Source organism: Abramis brama, assembly GCF_963993115.1.
Source record: "Abramis brama genome assembly, chromosome: 8".
Taxonomy (NCBI): Eukaryota; Metazoa; Chordata; class Actinopteri; order Cypriniformes; family Leuciscidae; genus Abramis; species Abramis brama.
The window spans coordinates 20,379,930-20,396,942 of NC_139970.1; the positions used below are offsets into that span (position 1 = coordinate 20,379,930).

A 17,013-nucleotide genomic window follows, 5' to 3' on the forward strand; every position below is an offset into this window, starting at 1 on the left:
ATATATTTTTTAAAAGCTATTCACTGAGGTTTGTTGTGGAACCCAGAATGGCTCTTCTGTTCTATTGCATCACTGAAAAAATAAAAATAAAAACCTTTTGGAAGCTTTATTTGTAAGAGTGTGTATCGGTATACCCATATCACTTTTTGTGTTTTAATGCAAAACCTGAAAATCCCAACTGGTATCATTCACATATCCCATCTGTGATTTTGTACTCCTCTCAGGGATTTACCTGTGTCTGTATTACCACAGCCATAAACCATAGTATTCTGTCACCTGCTCTTCTCTCTCTCCATCAAGTCCCCCACCCCCCCCACCCCTGCTCCACGTCCCCTTGGTAACGGTGACATCATCAAGCCGATGGAAGCTGGGTGTACGCCCCCACAATCACTGATGACTCACTACCCGGCGCTTACGCACACAATCACGTCTCATACGCACATACGCGCACATTATATACCCACACGGATACCTGCCATTTCAAAAGAGGTTGCACAAACACAAGGAGCTCTTTCAAAGACTTGTGTTCGCAGTGACGGTTATCTGGGTCTTGGATAGCCGTACACGGTCAAGGCGTCCGTGTTCCCAATCTTGATGGATGATGGAACATAGGTGTATAAATAAACTGTTTGTTTTTTTTCTTCAGTGAAAAGCTGTTTGCTTTTTGCTGTTTGAAGGTTTTACACCTTCAAACACACATATTGACAGAGCTGGGTAGATTACTTACAAATTGTAGTCAGTTACTGATTCAGAATTATGACACAAAAATGTAATTAGTAATGTAATCTAGGTTACTCATTTTAGGTAATATAATCTGACTACTTTAAGATTACTTTCGACCTAAATCGTTTATCACTTTGACTTGAATAGAATAATCAGTTACACTTTAGTTTAAGGTGTTATTGTTACAGTGTACAGTAATTATATATTTAAGTACTGAGAAATAGTAATTGACTACATGTACTTACTATAGGATTAGGGTTTGGTTGAGGGTTTGTTGCATGCAGTTATGCATCATTTACTGTTATTACTATAGTAAGTGCATGCAACATATGTAACAAGGACACTGTAAAATAAAGTGTTACCGAATAATCTTGTACCATATTGATATAAAAATACAAAGAGAAAAAAAATACATTCCATTCTTTGTTTTCAACCACATGAACAGCATTAAATATTACATTACGTCAGGGTTTCCCAAACTCAGGTTCATGATGGAAATTTTATAAAAAGCTAATAAGTAATTAAATCATAAATGAAAAATTAAAATAAAAACAATCAAAATAAAACATTTACTAAAAAATATTTTTTTTAAATATTTGTTTACCTGCATGTCATGTGACCATTAACCAACATCAGAGAACCGTGAACTGCATTTTATTATTATTATTGACTTAATTTTATTAATAACCTTTAAATAAATATATTATGGGGAAAAAAAGTTTACATTGGATGTAAATATGAAATTATGAGATTTGAATGTGTTTGAAAGACAAAAGCCTTCCAAAGACATGGTTAAATGACTCACTGAGTGATCAATGAATTATGAATAATTTACGGTCATTGAGAATAACATGTAATCATGTAATCAATAGAACTGTAGTCTGATTACAAGTATTTTAAAATGTAATATAATCTGATTACAAGAACTTCATTTTTGGAATCTGAATATGTAATTCAGACTACATGTAATCAGACCCAGCACTGCAAATTGAAAGGCAGGTGTTCGTATTTAACTGAATATGTACAGAGATACTAGTGAAAGAGAGAATAAAATAGTTATTAACCTTTTATATAAGACACTCTGGATCCACCTGAAGTGTCTTTAATTATTATGTACTAATTAAATTAATCATTTGATACAATGCACTTATTGTGTACATGTTTTTACACTTTAAAAAATACCCACATTGTAACCTACATCTGTAATTCATTTCTGTAATTACATCTATAATTACATTGTTATCCCTTCTCTTACATACCAACAAACCTGTCTCTAACCTTACCCGTATCCCACCTCAATAGCAGCAAAAGTGTATTGCAATACAACATGAATACAAAATCTGTGTATTACGTGGGTTGGTCTATGCTAAACCGATGTTCTGTATTGTCAGCAATAGTGTAAAATAAAAATGCAGCAACCTTTTAAAAGTGTATGTTATGATATATGTATTAATTATGAGAGGCAATTTGGTAACACTTTACAATAAGGTCCCATTATACATTAGTTAATGCTTTAACTAACATTAACTAACAATGAGCAATACACGTGTTACAGTATTTATGAATCTTTGTTAATGTTAGTTTAAAAAAAACATTCATTATAGTTGATGTTAGTTCAGATACATGAAATAATATACAACTTTTGATTTTAATAATGCATTAGTAAATGTTGAAATTAACATTAACTAAGATTTATAAATGCTTTAGAGGTGTAAAGTGTTAACTGATGATAAACCTATTGTAAAGCGTTACCAATAATTTTGTGTTTTCTTTCTTTTACTAAAGCGGCGGTGTGACATCAGTTCTCCTGGGTCACTTCTATTGCGATGTAATAATGTACTGTGTATTTCCAAGCCCCAGGGCAACTGATCTATCGCCCCCATAGAGCTCTCACATCTCCGTCTGTGCTAGAAATAGCTGTGAGTCATATTCATGGACAGACTCGCTCAGAGATATAGAAAATGGCCGGGTTCATGTTTAGAGCTCATCTGCGTTAAGGGATCAAGGTCTTTTTTTAAACCACACAACTGGAGGTTTAGTCAGGGATGAGTCAGTGGTGTATGTGTGGGATGTGAGTGTATGAAAGTGTGTGTGGAGTGGGTTGAATATGTTATGGGTGTTTGTTAGTCAGGAAACTGGCTCATTTTTCACGCATGGGTTATTTTGTCTGTGACATTTTAATATGCCTCTTAGTCACACTGTAATTTTTGTTGAGTGTTTAAGATGACGCTTAATTTTTTCGACATTGTTTAAACTAACATTAGTAACTTTTAAACCTAACTTAGTTGAGGAGGCTCTATTTTTTATTTATTTTTGTTGTTGTTTAATCAGAATATTCTGGAAATATTATTTTAAAATATATATTTTATTTTCAGTGTTCTAAATCTGAATAATTGTTTTTATTTGTATTACAGACAAGATCTTTGGACAGTGTCGGAGCTCCAGACATGATCAGGTTCAGTACCAGGTCTCTGTTCCTGTTCTTCAGAGACTGCAGGAAGTGCTCAAAGAGTTAATGATTCAGGGTAAGCACACACACACACACACACACACACACACACACAAACACAGAGGCAGAGAGAGAATCTATGTGCACACACAACTTTAATAACAAAAGACAAAAACACAGATTATCCAGACCGGGAAACAACAAACAATCCACATGAACAGCAAAGAACAAGAACGTCCTGGCACCCCCGACTGAACAGCATGGAAGCAAACAGAGACTAACAAATCATGAAGTTCAGAATATCAAGTTTTCCTAGAGCTCTGCGAAGCACGAATTACATTTACTCTCACAGTTGACATCCTACGTTGAATCCAGTGAATAGTTGCTTTGTTGACTCTGGGTCATTTTAATTTATTAAATTTGAAAAATTTTAAATGTTGGATAGTAATAATAATAATACTAATTTGTTACATTTATATAGCGCTTTTCTGGGTACTCAAAGTGCTTTACATAGAAGGGGGGGGGATCTCCTCAACCACCTGGATGATGCGACGGCAGCCATATTGCGCCAGAACGCCCACCACACACCAGCTTACTGGTGGAGAGGAGACAGATTGGTGATGAAGCCAATCAGTATGGGGATGATTAGGAGGCCATGATGGACAGGGGCCAATGAGCAAATTTGGCCAGGATGCCGAGGTTAAACCCCTACTCTTTTTTTTCGAAGGACATCCTGGGATTTTTAATGACCATAGAGAGTCAGGTCCTCGGTTTAACGTCTCATTCGAAGGACGTTGCTCTTTGACATTAGAGTGTCCCCATCACTACACTGGGGCGTTAGGACCCACACAGACCACAGGGTGAGCGCCCCCTGCTGGCCTCACTAACACCTCTTCCAGCAGTAACCTGGTTTTCCCAGGAGGTCTCCCATCCAGGTACTGACCAGGCTCAGCCCTGCCTAGCTTCAGAGGGCAACCAGTCTTGGGCTACAGGGTGATATGGATGCAACCATACCAGTATCGGTATCGAGCCCGATAAAGTGGTTCCCTAGATTATTATAGGAAGGCTGTACAGTAATCACATGAGCGCAATTGCGAATAGCCTATTAAATCGAGTCCCTTTCGTGTCTTCTTGCGCTTGAACAGACAAATTCAGCGCAAAATGCCTGTATAGGCAAGTATCCTTGTGAAACATAGTCGATTATGTCTTAAGTGAATGCAAACGGTGGAAAAGAAAATACGTACGTAACAGCATGTTGGATAAGTGCAGCTCTTAAAGTGACAGCAGCCTAATAAACCTATTGCTGTCTTTGTCCTCAATGTTAATCTAACAACAAAAGACAAAAAAATTACTCACTGCCCTTGACTGGATGAGCCCTGCTGGAGCAGCTCTAAATACTCACGGTGCTGTTAAATTAAAGATAAAATATGATAGAGCAATAATATGAACAGTGAAAGTATAACAGTCGCTCCTACAATACATTTTAACAGGCATTAGGCATGAAAAAAAACTGAAGGAAATATCTATTTGCTAAGCCAACTAATTTGATTAACATTATTTTGGTTTATTTGCTCAATATTTTTAACAATTAAAAATGCAGTGAAAATACATTTAGCGGTACTTAGTATCGGCCAGAGCCATAGAGAGAAAGAGTTGCGACACTCTTTGATGTGGCGGTCCGTTCAGAAATCGCTTAGAAGCTAGCTCACTTCTTCTGATGAAAGTGGCCACCCCCAGGACCACAACGTGAAACATTATCATGTTAAGAGAATATTATTTTAAGATTAAGCCATACACATTATCAAAACTATAACAGATTAAAAACGAATGTAAGCATGGCTGATACAAATGAAGGTTTTCAAATAAAATATTTTTTATTAAACAATGACAGACAACAAAAATGTGTGCTTGTGTGAGTGTGTGTGAACAAGAAAAACAAAAACCAGGGGCAGGTGATCCATGAAACAGACAGGACTGGTGATGGCCATAACAATCCTAGAGGTCCAGCATTGTTCTCACAAGCCGCTTCACTCAAGACAATAAAACATAATGAAAAGTTAGTATATCCCAAAAAAAATTAATTAAATAAAGGTTGCTATAAAGGTGGCAGCGATTCATTACCGAACTCTTAGCTGACGAAGTCGCGCTAGCTAACTAGCTAGCAGGCAGTGCTTGAAAATTGGTTGAAACAACCGACATAAAATATAAATAATTACGCTGTGCATGTACAAATGAAGACCAGTATAAGCATCGCAAAGGGCCTCTGAAACAATATAGACAGTTGACAATTCAAAAGAGGTCGATATTTCAGCAACTTAACTCTGGAACAACTCGACACGCAGCAATGTATGTGAATGGTGTCCAACGCCCAAATGACAGTGTTTGGAACTATTCCGATCTTCAAATCCCGGAAGTAGGCGGTTAAAAGCGCCGCCATTTTTTACAACGGAGGTCTATGGGAGTGTCGCAACTCTTTCTCTCTATGGCTCTGGTATCGGCAAGTGCTAAAAAAAAAAGAAGTGGTATCGGTGCATCCCTACTGGATAGAAATAGGAAAATTCATTTCTATCCAAATATTTTATTATGAAAAATCTTTTCAACATTTTACCTGAAATATCAGGACACATTACAGTTATTTTTTTTATTTTTTTTGGTACTGACAACCAACCACTTCCGACTTTTCAAATATTTAACACTTTAAATATTTATAATTTTATAATTTAAATATTACCAGTTAAAGAATAGACAGACTGTCATCTACTTCCATATCTAATGGAGTGTGTTATGCTCTGTGCAAGGTGTATCAAAAGTAATAATTTAGTATGATATCAAATGAAATTATGAAGAAATGATACATTATACAAAGATTATACATTAAAGGAAAACAAATAAACCATTTCTGACAGGATTGAGTATCTGAGTTTTATCAGACTTGTTTTCAAGAAAAAATACACTTACGATGCACACTAACGCGCACCTGTAATGGTGCGTGTGTCTGTAATGATGTGTGTGTTTGTGTGCATGTGGACAGGATTCTCCTGGCAGGATGAAATCACCCAGCGCATCATTGCTAAGGAGCTGAGCCGTATTCCTCACACACGCTCCCAAAAGGTCCAGAATGCACAGTGAGTACCAGAAACAAATACGACTTTCAGTTTAAAGGAATAGTATCGTTTGCTCACCATCATGTCGTTCTGTACCACGCCTGTATGACATTTCTTCAGTGCAACATTTTTTCTTCCTGGTAATTTTTTTTTTTTCTGTGCAATTACAGTTAATGGATTCTGGAGCTCAAAATAACCATAAAAGTATCATGAAAGTGCACTGTATTCTAAGGTTTTTTTTTATTATTCATACAAGAGCTTTGTGAATACTGAATTGTTATTCACTTCCCTGGTTCAGTCAAGATGAACTTGAGGACCAGATCAGTCTAAATCTTTAATACATTTTTTCAGATCGTGTTTTAAACCTTATCAATCAATGTGTTTCAACAGAATATTTTATTCATCGATCACTACTTCCCTCATGAATGTTCAAAGTAGAGCTTGCTTGGTCAAGATTTTCTTTTTAAAGATTTATTTTTGGTGTTTTCGCATTTATTGGGAGAAACTCAAACTCTAGGCCTTCGGTTCCAACAGATAATCGAAATCATTCACTATCCCCTACATAACTCCACTAATATTATCCACTTGAAGGAGTGAATGAAAACGAGTGAGTGAATTCGGACACTGAGTGCGCCGGAAGGGCTGCCGCTTGTGCTTGCTGTTTAATAATCATTTGAAACTTAGCAAACTGGCAGCTCCAGTTTGAAAAGATCTTGAACTCTGTCATGGAAACTAACATGTATAAAACTTAAAGGAACACGCCGACTTTTTGGGACTTTAGCTTATTCACCGTATCCCCCAGAGTTAGATAAGTCCATACATACCCTTCTCATCTCCGTGCGTGCCGTAACTCTGTCTGACGCACCCACCGCTAGCCTAGCTTAGCACAAAGACTGGAGGTAAACAGCTCCAGCTAGCATACTGCTCCCAATAAGTGACAAAATAACGCCAACATTTTCCTATTTACATGTTGTGATTTTGTATAGTCACAGCATGTACAAATAACAAGGTCACATGAGACACAGCCATCTTCTAACCGTATACATACTGGGAACTATATTCTCAGAAGGCGAAGCACTGCTACTTGGGCGGAGTGATTTACTCCAACTCTGAGCGAACTCTCTGCTCCTCACCACAGGGCTTCTCAGGCGCTGCGAGCAAATCACTCCGCAGAAGTAGCAGTGCTTCGCCTTCTGAGAATATAGTTCCCAGTATGTATACGGTTAGAAGATGGCTGTGGTTTGGAAAATGGATGTATGGATGATTCAGCTGCGGGCGCCATCTTCTGGTCAGACGCGGGAGTTAATTATTATGGGTTATGGGTATTCTCTACATCAGTTGTATACTCATTATTGCGGTGCATTATGGGATTGAATGAGTGCACTCGATAACGTCAACTATGGTTTCGGACACCACTACAAATGGCTGTTCTCTCAAATAGTGCCCTATTTAAGGGTATAGGGGGCGATTTCTGACACATCCAAGATTTTTAATAAATATGACTTATTACTGAAATATTGTTGTGTTTCTCACACAAAAGACTTCCAATATACTGCACAGACGTGTACGGTCTACTTCTGATCCCTAAAAGATCTCTAATACTTTTATGGTGCTTTTGTATCCTTTTTGAGACTTGAAAGGTCCAATCTATTGTGTTTGTATAAAAAAATCATTCTTCAGAATTTCTCCTTTTGTGTTACACAGAAGAGAAAGCAATTTTTATATTACAACTATTCCTTTGAGTGTCTCCGGTAAAACCTGATTTCAGAGGCCTTGTCGGACCTCAGATGTTTGATCTCTGGAATTAGATTTTAATGCAACTGGCTGAATTTTTCAGGCCCCCACAGCCTGCAGCTAAGAAGGTCTATTCCAGCTCGAACTCTGAGCCTGGTCCAGCTCAGAGCTACATGGATTACATGGTCTTAGACCCCCACCAGTCCTCCTCGCTCCGGGTGCAAGCCCTACCAATGGACCCATACTCATACCTACAAGTAAATCTGGCATAGAAAGTAGCATAGAAAAACAGATTTATGAGGGGGAAAAATGCTTTTTAGACTAATTTTCTCATTGTTCTCTAACAGGAGGACATGACCCATTCACTCCATCCTCACAGCAGCATGGGATACCAGCGACCACCCTCTCGAACTGGATCCCAGCAAAAAGACAGAGACCGTCAGCTCCTGGAAGATGCAGTGTCTCTCTACCTCTCCTCCGCACAACCCTCGTTCCGTCACAGGGGGGCAGCAGCCCTCCCTGCCGCTCCATACTATGAGGCTCTAGATTTCCCTTTGGAATATGGAGAGGACTACACCCTACAGGAACAGCCCAGCTCAACCCAGCGCACCAACAAGAAACCCCCTCAGGACTACAGTTCTCTTGCCGGACTTGATGGTGAGTAGAGTGCCTTTTTTGGGATGTGACATATAAATGTTAAGATGTGGTCACTATTAAAATCTGCATGTGCCATTTTTGCTTTAGTTTTGAATTGGAGTAAATTCATATTATGGAGCTGTTTATTGTATCTTGCATGTGTATTTTGAACTTGTTTGCTCACAGATTTCCTTTCCTAAATTTAACAATACAAATATGTTTTTGTGAAACTCAAGGATGGGATTCCTGTATCTAAAATAGAAGCTATTGGTGCTAGTATAACACCAAGGTCATGGTGTAAATACCAGGAAATGCACTACTGTAATGTTTGATGTGAGGGATTGCAGAGTTAGTATTTAATTGTATGGTGCAACAAAACGTCACCTGGATATGTGACAATGAACTCTTGAATGTTGAATCTTGAACTTTGTGTTACAGATGATAAACTGGCGCAGTTGGCAAGTCTTTTAAAGGGTCTTGGGGTGGACCCACGAGACCTGAGCCCTGAGATAAAAAGACTTATAGTGTTACAGCTGCTACAAAACATGGAGAACACAGGTATATAGTGGCATCACAACACAAACAAATGTACTTATGGCATGCATGCATACATATGCATCGTCAAAACTGCTTGAATCGTATAGGAGGAAGTCACTGCATCTGGTCTTATTGTCATGCACGTCAAGTTTTTATTTTAATATCTTTTAGATTATTCGGGGGACAAAAGCACAGTGTGATGTTTTTTTCTTATCTTTCTGTTCCTCAGATCAATCCCCAGGGACAGTCACGGTAAAAGAGGTAGGCGCATCTAATGATTCATCTAAACGCTAAAAGAAACTATTAACAATTTCACCTGGATTCGTTTTTAAACAACACTTTTAACACACAGTTGAATGAGTCACCTAATTATTTAAATAACACTGGCACTTATTATAAAGCTTGAAAAAGTAATGTAATGTATTAACTAACATGAAATAACAATGATAATACATTTGTTACTGTATTAGTAAATCTTTGTAAACGTTAGTTAATAAAAATACAGCTGTTCATTGTTTGTTGCATGATGCTTCACAGTGCATTAACTAATGTTAACAAATACAACTTTTGATTTTAATAATGTATTAGTAAATGTTGAAATTAATATTAACCAAGAGTAATAAATGCTGTAGAATTATTGTTCAGTTCATGTTAACTAAGGTAGTTAACTAATGTTCACTAATGAACCTTATTAAGTGTTACAGAAAGAGTAATTAATTAGCTGTACATTGCATTTTCAGGTTTAAAAAATCTATGCAGGATCATTTGTAATATGTTTCGTTTTTTTCCAACACGTAACAGTTTGTGTTTTTCTCGACAGACAATTGTAGAGGGCAGTGAAAAAGTGTCACAAAAAGGAGCCAAACCCCCCTCACCTGTTTCAGCTCTGCCCTCCACCCCACCATCCCAGCGGACCCCTACCCGGCCCGCATCCACACCAGCCCCTGTCACTGTGCCGAAGGGAGACAGTGTGGGACCCACCCTGTCAGCAAAAGACCTGGATTTAAAAGAGAAAACCGCCAACATCCTGAAAACCGCTAAGGATGGGACAAACACCAGAGAGGAATATGGATACATCGTCACTAATCAGAGGTAGGAGTCACAGTCAAGCTCCTAAAACTATTAATGGTTTTGTACTTACTGTGATGTAGAAGTCATTTGTAGACACAGTAATCCATGCTTATATATATATATATATAAATTTAAATGTGTAGTCAATACATATATTTTTCTTATTTCTAAAATATTTAATCAGGAAATTGCTCTTTGTGAGTGCAGTCTGTATAAAATTGATTATATTATTTATTAAATAATTTATTATTTTATGTAAAATGATTTATGTAATTATGACTGGAAAAGCCTTTATAGAAATGTATGGCAAGATATATGGATATATATATTTTTTTAATTCTATGTAAGATAAATTTAAGGTGACCACATCAAATCTACATACCATTTCAATTTTTAAATTAGAAATAGAAATATAGAAATTGATCAGTTTTTCCTCTTTCAGAGTCCAGTGTGTGTCTCTGGTGATTTTCTGACGTATTTCTGTTAATATGGCTGAATGTTCCTTGAAATGTGTTTCATTTATTTGTCAATTTGAATGCTCATAATAAAACAAGTGTATTATATGTCTTCCTGTGTTTTCCCTCCAGTCATTTAAGTCTGTATGACGGGGTGAAACTCTTAGAGACCCTGGCAGAGAGAATCCATCTCTCCACGAGCAGTTTCATCAACATCAGGTAAAGTGTGTGTGTGTGTGGGGGTTTGCATTGCTGGATGGAGAGACTAACACATTGGTGAATAAAGGGTGAGAATAAAAGACAACATTTGGCCGTTTGTCTCTGTTCATGTGTGCAGCGTGGTTGGTTCTGCCCTGACGTTCAGGATCCGACAGAACTCTCTAAATCTCAGCGCTGAGGATGTGGCCAATAAAGCCGGTGAGTGACAAGCCTTCTCGTTTGGACCGTTAAATTTACATCCAGCTGGCCGAGGAAAGGGAGAGAGAGAGAGAGAGAGAGAGAGAGAGAGAGAGGATTTGGTGAAAGGGAAAAAGAATGAACAGGCACTTATTGATTAATTCACACATTCACAAACATGTTTTGTCTTTATATTGCAGTAGCTGAGAAGAAGTTCCTCGAGGGTGAGACAGGTTTGAAAATCATCCAGACTGGAGTGGGAGAGGTAAGAATATCCTCCTACCACAAACTGGAAAAAAAACCCAAAAAAACCCCATTCACTGTGATCAGCAGGTCTATTGATTAGCGATTATGGGAACCGGTTGGTACAATGAGGCATTCTCTCTTGTCAGTCAGCAGCAGAATCGGCCACACAGGTTATTATTCTCTACATAACTGTCCTCATCAAGGCAACATTCTCATTGAAATTCATAGATTCTACAGTTTTGTCCGTCTATTATGTACAGATGTCGTACCGAGATATAATTCTCGGTTCTCATGAATCACTTTGGCGTTTAATACTGAACCGAACAAGGAGGGCATTTGAAACGAAATGTTTTTTGAAATCGTCACCGTTCATCTCGAACCGTCCCCACTGTACCGTTCCCCCGTCTCAAATCCTCCTGCGTTTTTTTCCCTGCTGTGCCTCATTTCTCTCCCTCACTCATTCTTTCTCTTCTTGTCCCATGCCATTCTCCCCTCTGCCATTCTCTTTTTGTTACCTCTGCCTTTGACCCCTCCCCGTCCCTTTCTCCCTCGCTCCCCCACTTTCTTGGGTGGCTTTTGTGCTCGGCGCATATTGAGGCGTTCTGCTCTCCCTCGTTCGCTCCCCTTTCACTTTGTACAGCTGTTGCAGGCCCTTGAATGCAGAATAATGTCTTTTGTTGCATCCGGCTGCTCATATTTTTAATTATTCTTTCTTGTTCTATTGTGGGCTGTGACACTTTCTTTGCTCTGAAGTGCACGGTGTATGAGTGTGTGTGTGTGTGTGTGTGTGCACTCTCCCTGTCCTTTATCTTATAATTTTCTCTCCCTCTGCCTCAGTAATGAGACCTGCTTGCACCTGACTGTTTTTTGTCTGCCTTTTTATGAGGATACATGCTTTTCTGCTTAGGCTGTTTAGTCTCTCTGGGCTTCTTTCTTTCTCTGTGAGTCTCTTTCTTCACTTTTATTCTCTTCTTTAATGAATTAAAGTTTTTGCGTCCCATGGTGACATACAATGACCAAATTTTGGGACTCCCACTGAGATTGCCTTGAAATTTTATTAATGACAAATTTTGTTTGTACCCTTAGAACATTTACATTTATTGAACGTCACATCCTGAAAATCCTTTTTAAGCTTAAAACGACTAAAATATCCAAACTAAAACATATGTATTAGTCCATTCTTAGACAATATATATATATATATATATATATATATATATACAGTGCAATGCATAAGTTAATACACCCATGCTAAAGTTGACTAAAAAGAGGAATAAAAAATCATATTTTGGAAATTGAACTTAATGCCTTAATTTAAAAAATTAGGAAAAATCCAACCTTTTAGGACACCAATTTTCTTTGTGAATGAATAATGTATCGTAAATAAATAAATGTTCTTCCTTAAAATACATGGTGCATAAGTGTGTACACCCCTATGTTAAATTCCCATAGAGGCAGGCAGATTTTTATTTTTAAGTATTTTTTTTTAATTAATTTTTAGGATACTATGCATCCTGATAAAGTTCCCTTGGCCTTTGGAATTAAAATAGCCCCACATCATCACATAGCCTTCACCATACCTAGAGATTGGCATGGTTTTATTTCAGTTAGCCTAAAAGCTGGTTTGATTTGCATTGAGAGATGATCTTATGGAAAGTACCCCATGCCAATCTCTAGGTATGGTGAATGCTATGTGATGATGTGGGGCTATTTTAATTCCAAAGGCCAAGGGAACTTTATCAGGATGCATAGTATCCTAAAAATTAATTTAAAAAAAATACTTAAAAATAAAAATCTGCCTGCCTCTATGGGAATTTAACATAGGGGTGTACACACTTATGCACCATGTATTTTAAGGAAGAACATTTATTTATTTACGATACATTATTCATTCACAAAGAAAATTGGTGTCCTAAAAGGTTGGATTTTTCCTAATTTTTTAAATTAAGGCATTAAGTTCAATTTCCAAAATATGATTTTTTATTCCTCTTTTTAGTCAACTTTAGCATGGGTGTATTAACTTATGCATTGCACTGTATATATATATATATATATATATATATATATATATATATATATATATATATACATATACAGTATATATACATATATATACATATACATATACATATACATATACATATATATATATATATATATATATATGGTTCTGTCAGGCACTTCATAATAGAACCTTTTAGTGGTTCCCTTCATGGGACCATTTTATGGATTCAATTTCAATTTATTAACTTTGTTGCAATTTATTTTTAATTTGAATTACATTTTATGAATTAAACAGCTCATAAACATACTTTATTTCTACATAAAATTAAAATAACCTGTTAAAAATGAAAGTATTATGCAATCATTTAAGACATTTCTCCTTATATAGAACGTTTTCTATACAGAACCCCATTGACGAGTGTATCAATCGAAGCACTTATTATTCTATAAGTCATTGTCCCGTATTGTCTCCAGCTTATTCCAGATGTGAAGGCTCAGTGTTTGTGTCCTTGCCAAACCATATTACTTACGAACCCCTTTTTGGGCCCATTGGCACTTTCCTTACACCCCATTCGTTGTACCCCCCTCCTGCTCCTGTTGCTTTCGGCCCATTTTTTCCCCCTCCTCTCTCTCTCTCTCTCTCTCTCTCTCTCTCTCTCTCTCTCTCTCTCTCTCTCTCTCTCTCTCTCTCGCTCTCTCACGGACGACCTATCCAGGGCATCAGTACCTCCCCCACCCCTCCATTTCACCATCAGCAACATGTGGAGCTGTCGCTACGGCAACGACGTTTGATGTGACAAGTGGCGGCATTGGTTGAATGGGGCTGAGAGGCAGCGAGGCCTTCATATGAGTCGGACACAGCTCTCGGGGAGGCACATTCTCTGTTTCCCCTCCCTTTTCTTGTCCTTCCCTTTTATTTTCACTCATTTACCTTTTCGCTCCGGCACTACATGTATGCCACTCTTTCCCTCCATTTTGGTTTCTCACGTCAACCACCGGCTACTTTGAAGCGCTTGCTTGATGCTTTGCTTAAGTTGTTCGACCGGGGATGCGTGGACTTTGAGGAGGCTTGAAAACGTGAGATTGAAGACGGCCCTGCTCGTGGTGTTGTGGCGCGTGTGATGTAAAGAGGTATACGAGATGTGTGCCGGTGAGTTCTGTTTAATTCCAGATCTATTGAGGCTGTTGGCCTTTATTTCGTTTTTAAATGCTGAGATGCTTAATTATATATGCTGATGGTTGTTTTTGACACTATTATATATTTTCCTAATGAATAATGTAAAGAAATTATGCATATAAAGACGTAGGCTACTTAATGCTTTATTAGTTGATCAACGTACTGATGCCATTAATCGTGCGCCCTGGTTTAATTTAGTCAACATTTGTAAAAAATTATACAAATAAAATACAAATATTTCATAAACTCTTTTTCAGAACATATTTTTTTCTCTTTGCCACATGTGGAAATTGTTTAAAGAAAAGTGAAAATTTCACATTGCAATACATTTAATCATTTGTTTTGTTTTGAAAAGATCACAGCTCATAAAAATATTGTTGAACTTAACATTTTTCTATTTGCACACCCATACACACCTTGGATTATAAAATCAGTTACAAACTGCGACACGGTTGTGAATAATGCTGTATTTTAAGTGGAAGTCAGTGTTTTGCACTATATATTGTAGGCTTTATCAGTTCTTTAAATGTGCATAAAACAAATGTACCATGACCACTCAAACTTTTACTTTCACTCATACTGTTACTAAACAGCACCAGACTAAACTTGTAAAAACGTATTCAGATATTTTTTTTCTCTCTCTCCCTCCAGTTGTACAGGGGTCAAAATGACAAATTTTAATTGTATACATATATAACTATATATTAGTGCTCACTCACTCACTCACTAACTCATTCACTCACTCACTCACTTACTCACTCACTCTCACTCACTCACACACACACACACACGCACACACACACACACACACACACACATTTACAAACTTGTATGTTAGATGCGATTAATCGATTTGACACCACTACTATATATACACTTTTTTTAAATACAATTAAACAAAACCTTGCCTCCATATCGTATCATCATATCTTACCATAATAACAGAACTCAAAATAGTTTATCTTTAAATTTGTCTTTTACTATTTGGTAATATTTGAAAAATTATGATAAGATTTCAGATCTCTAAAAATGAATACTAAAATAACAATTAACCACATGTGTTTGGTTACGGTTCACATCTTCAGTATTATGCAGCGTGGCACACACACAAATGTGTGTGATGGAACATTTTTGTTAAACCCTGTTTTTAAGAATTGTCTTGAATAGTGATGTCAGGTGGACCGGTTGCTGTGGTAACAGGGCAGAGCGGGCTGGATGAGTGAGATGATGTAATCCGTTTGTAGTCATTGCAGGTGCATCTAAGTTCATACTATTTCTCAAGGTTTCATGTACTAATTATAAAAAGGCATTACTGTAAGGTCGCAAAATAAGTTTTATCGCATAAAATGTTTTTAATACGTACTGCTAAAATGACCCACTCAGTGACCGGAATTAACTGGACATTTTTCATGTTAAATTAAAATAAATTTAATTGTATATAGTTATATAGTAAAAATAGCCCCATAATCGAAACTTTCTTTTAATTATTTTCTAGTTTCGACCTAGATAGTGTTAAATCAAATGAACGGTTGTTACACTCCGTGCTATTACAAATATTGTTGATAAAAAAACTGCAAGGGACAGAAAAATCTTTCATTATAAACTCTCTGAAGGTTTTTTTTTTTTTAGAGGAAACTTAATGAAAACTGCACACCTTCTGCTGTGCAATATTAAGGCTGAGAGAGACGACGGCTGTGATGAGAATTCTGACGAGTCATAGTCTGAGCGCGTCTATCAGATAAGATTGAGTCCTGCTGAATTGTGAAATCAATTGACAAGGAGTGAATGGAGCAGAAGATACATAATGGGACAGACAGACTGATGAAATCTTAGATCACCGAGAGTCTCGGAGATGGTTGACGCTTCATTTCTCACTCGGACATCTCGGCCGTGCCTATTGCCTATTGTGATTCAGTGTGCGAAGCTTTCGGTGATCTTTGCCCCCCGAGATCTTCCGAAAACAAACAAGCACAAACACACACACACACACACAGCCATACGTGTTTGTTTGTGTGTGTGTGCATCTTCTTTTTCTGTGGCTGAGGTCAAAGGGCGCGGTAGATGTCAGAGGGGTCATGGGGGAACCGAGGAGGGGGTCCTGGGACCCTGAATCCTATTTTCCCGCTTCTTGAGGAACAGATGTTTGAATTATGCTCCTCGGCTAGCAGCTTATTGTGATTCAAATGCACATTCGTATTCGTGGCGACTTGTTCGTGTGTGTGTGTGTGTGTGTGGAGTACGTGTTGAACTTTTTTTTACGTAAATATGACCTCACTTGTACGGTTGTTCCTCACGTATCACCCTCTCCGGACCCATTTCACCCCTCCTGCGCAAGAGTTTTACTCTCTCGTTCCCTGTAACCATGCTTTCTCTCCTTGAGATCAGTTGCCTTCTCTCCCGCTTTCTCTCTGCCTCCTCATTTCTCTGCCTGCTCCGCTCAGACCTTGGGGGGCCTTTGTCCTCTTGTCCTAAACCAGCTCA

At 37.7% G+C, this 17,013-nt stretch overlaps 1 protein-coding gene across 1 annotated transcript in view; it reads left to right on the forward strand.

Moving 5' to 3' along the window:
- ptprna (protein tyrosine phosphatase receptor type Na) overlaps positions 1-17,013 on the forward strand; it is a 32,636-nt gene that overhangs the window by 5,225 nt on the left and 10,398 nt on the right. The window contains exons 3-12 of the mRNA XM_084123399.1: positions 3,138-3,248; positions 6,204-6,297; positions 8,114-8,267; positions 8,358-8,667; positions 9,085-9,204; positions 9,413-9,444; positions 10,004-10,275; positions 10,842-10,928; positions 11,047-11,126; positions 11,306-11,370. Of these exons, the coding sequence (XP_083979525.1) occupies positions 3,138-3,248; positions 6,204-6,297; positions 8,114-8,267; positions 8,358-8,667; positions 9,085-9,204; positions 9,413-9,444; positions 10,004-10,275; positions 10,842-10,928; positions 11,047-11,126; positions 11,306-11,370 (1,325 nt within the window). The remainder of the gene's footprint in view (positions 1-3,137; positions 3,249-6,203; positions 6,298-8,113; positions 8,268-8,357; positions 8,668-9,084; positions 9,205-9,412; positions 9,445-10,003; positions 10,276-10,841; positions 10,929-11,046; positions 11,127-11,305; positions 11,371-17,013) is intronic.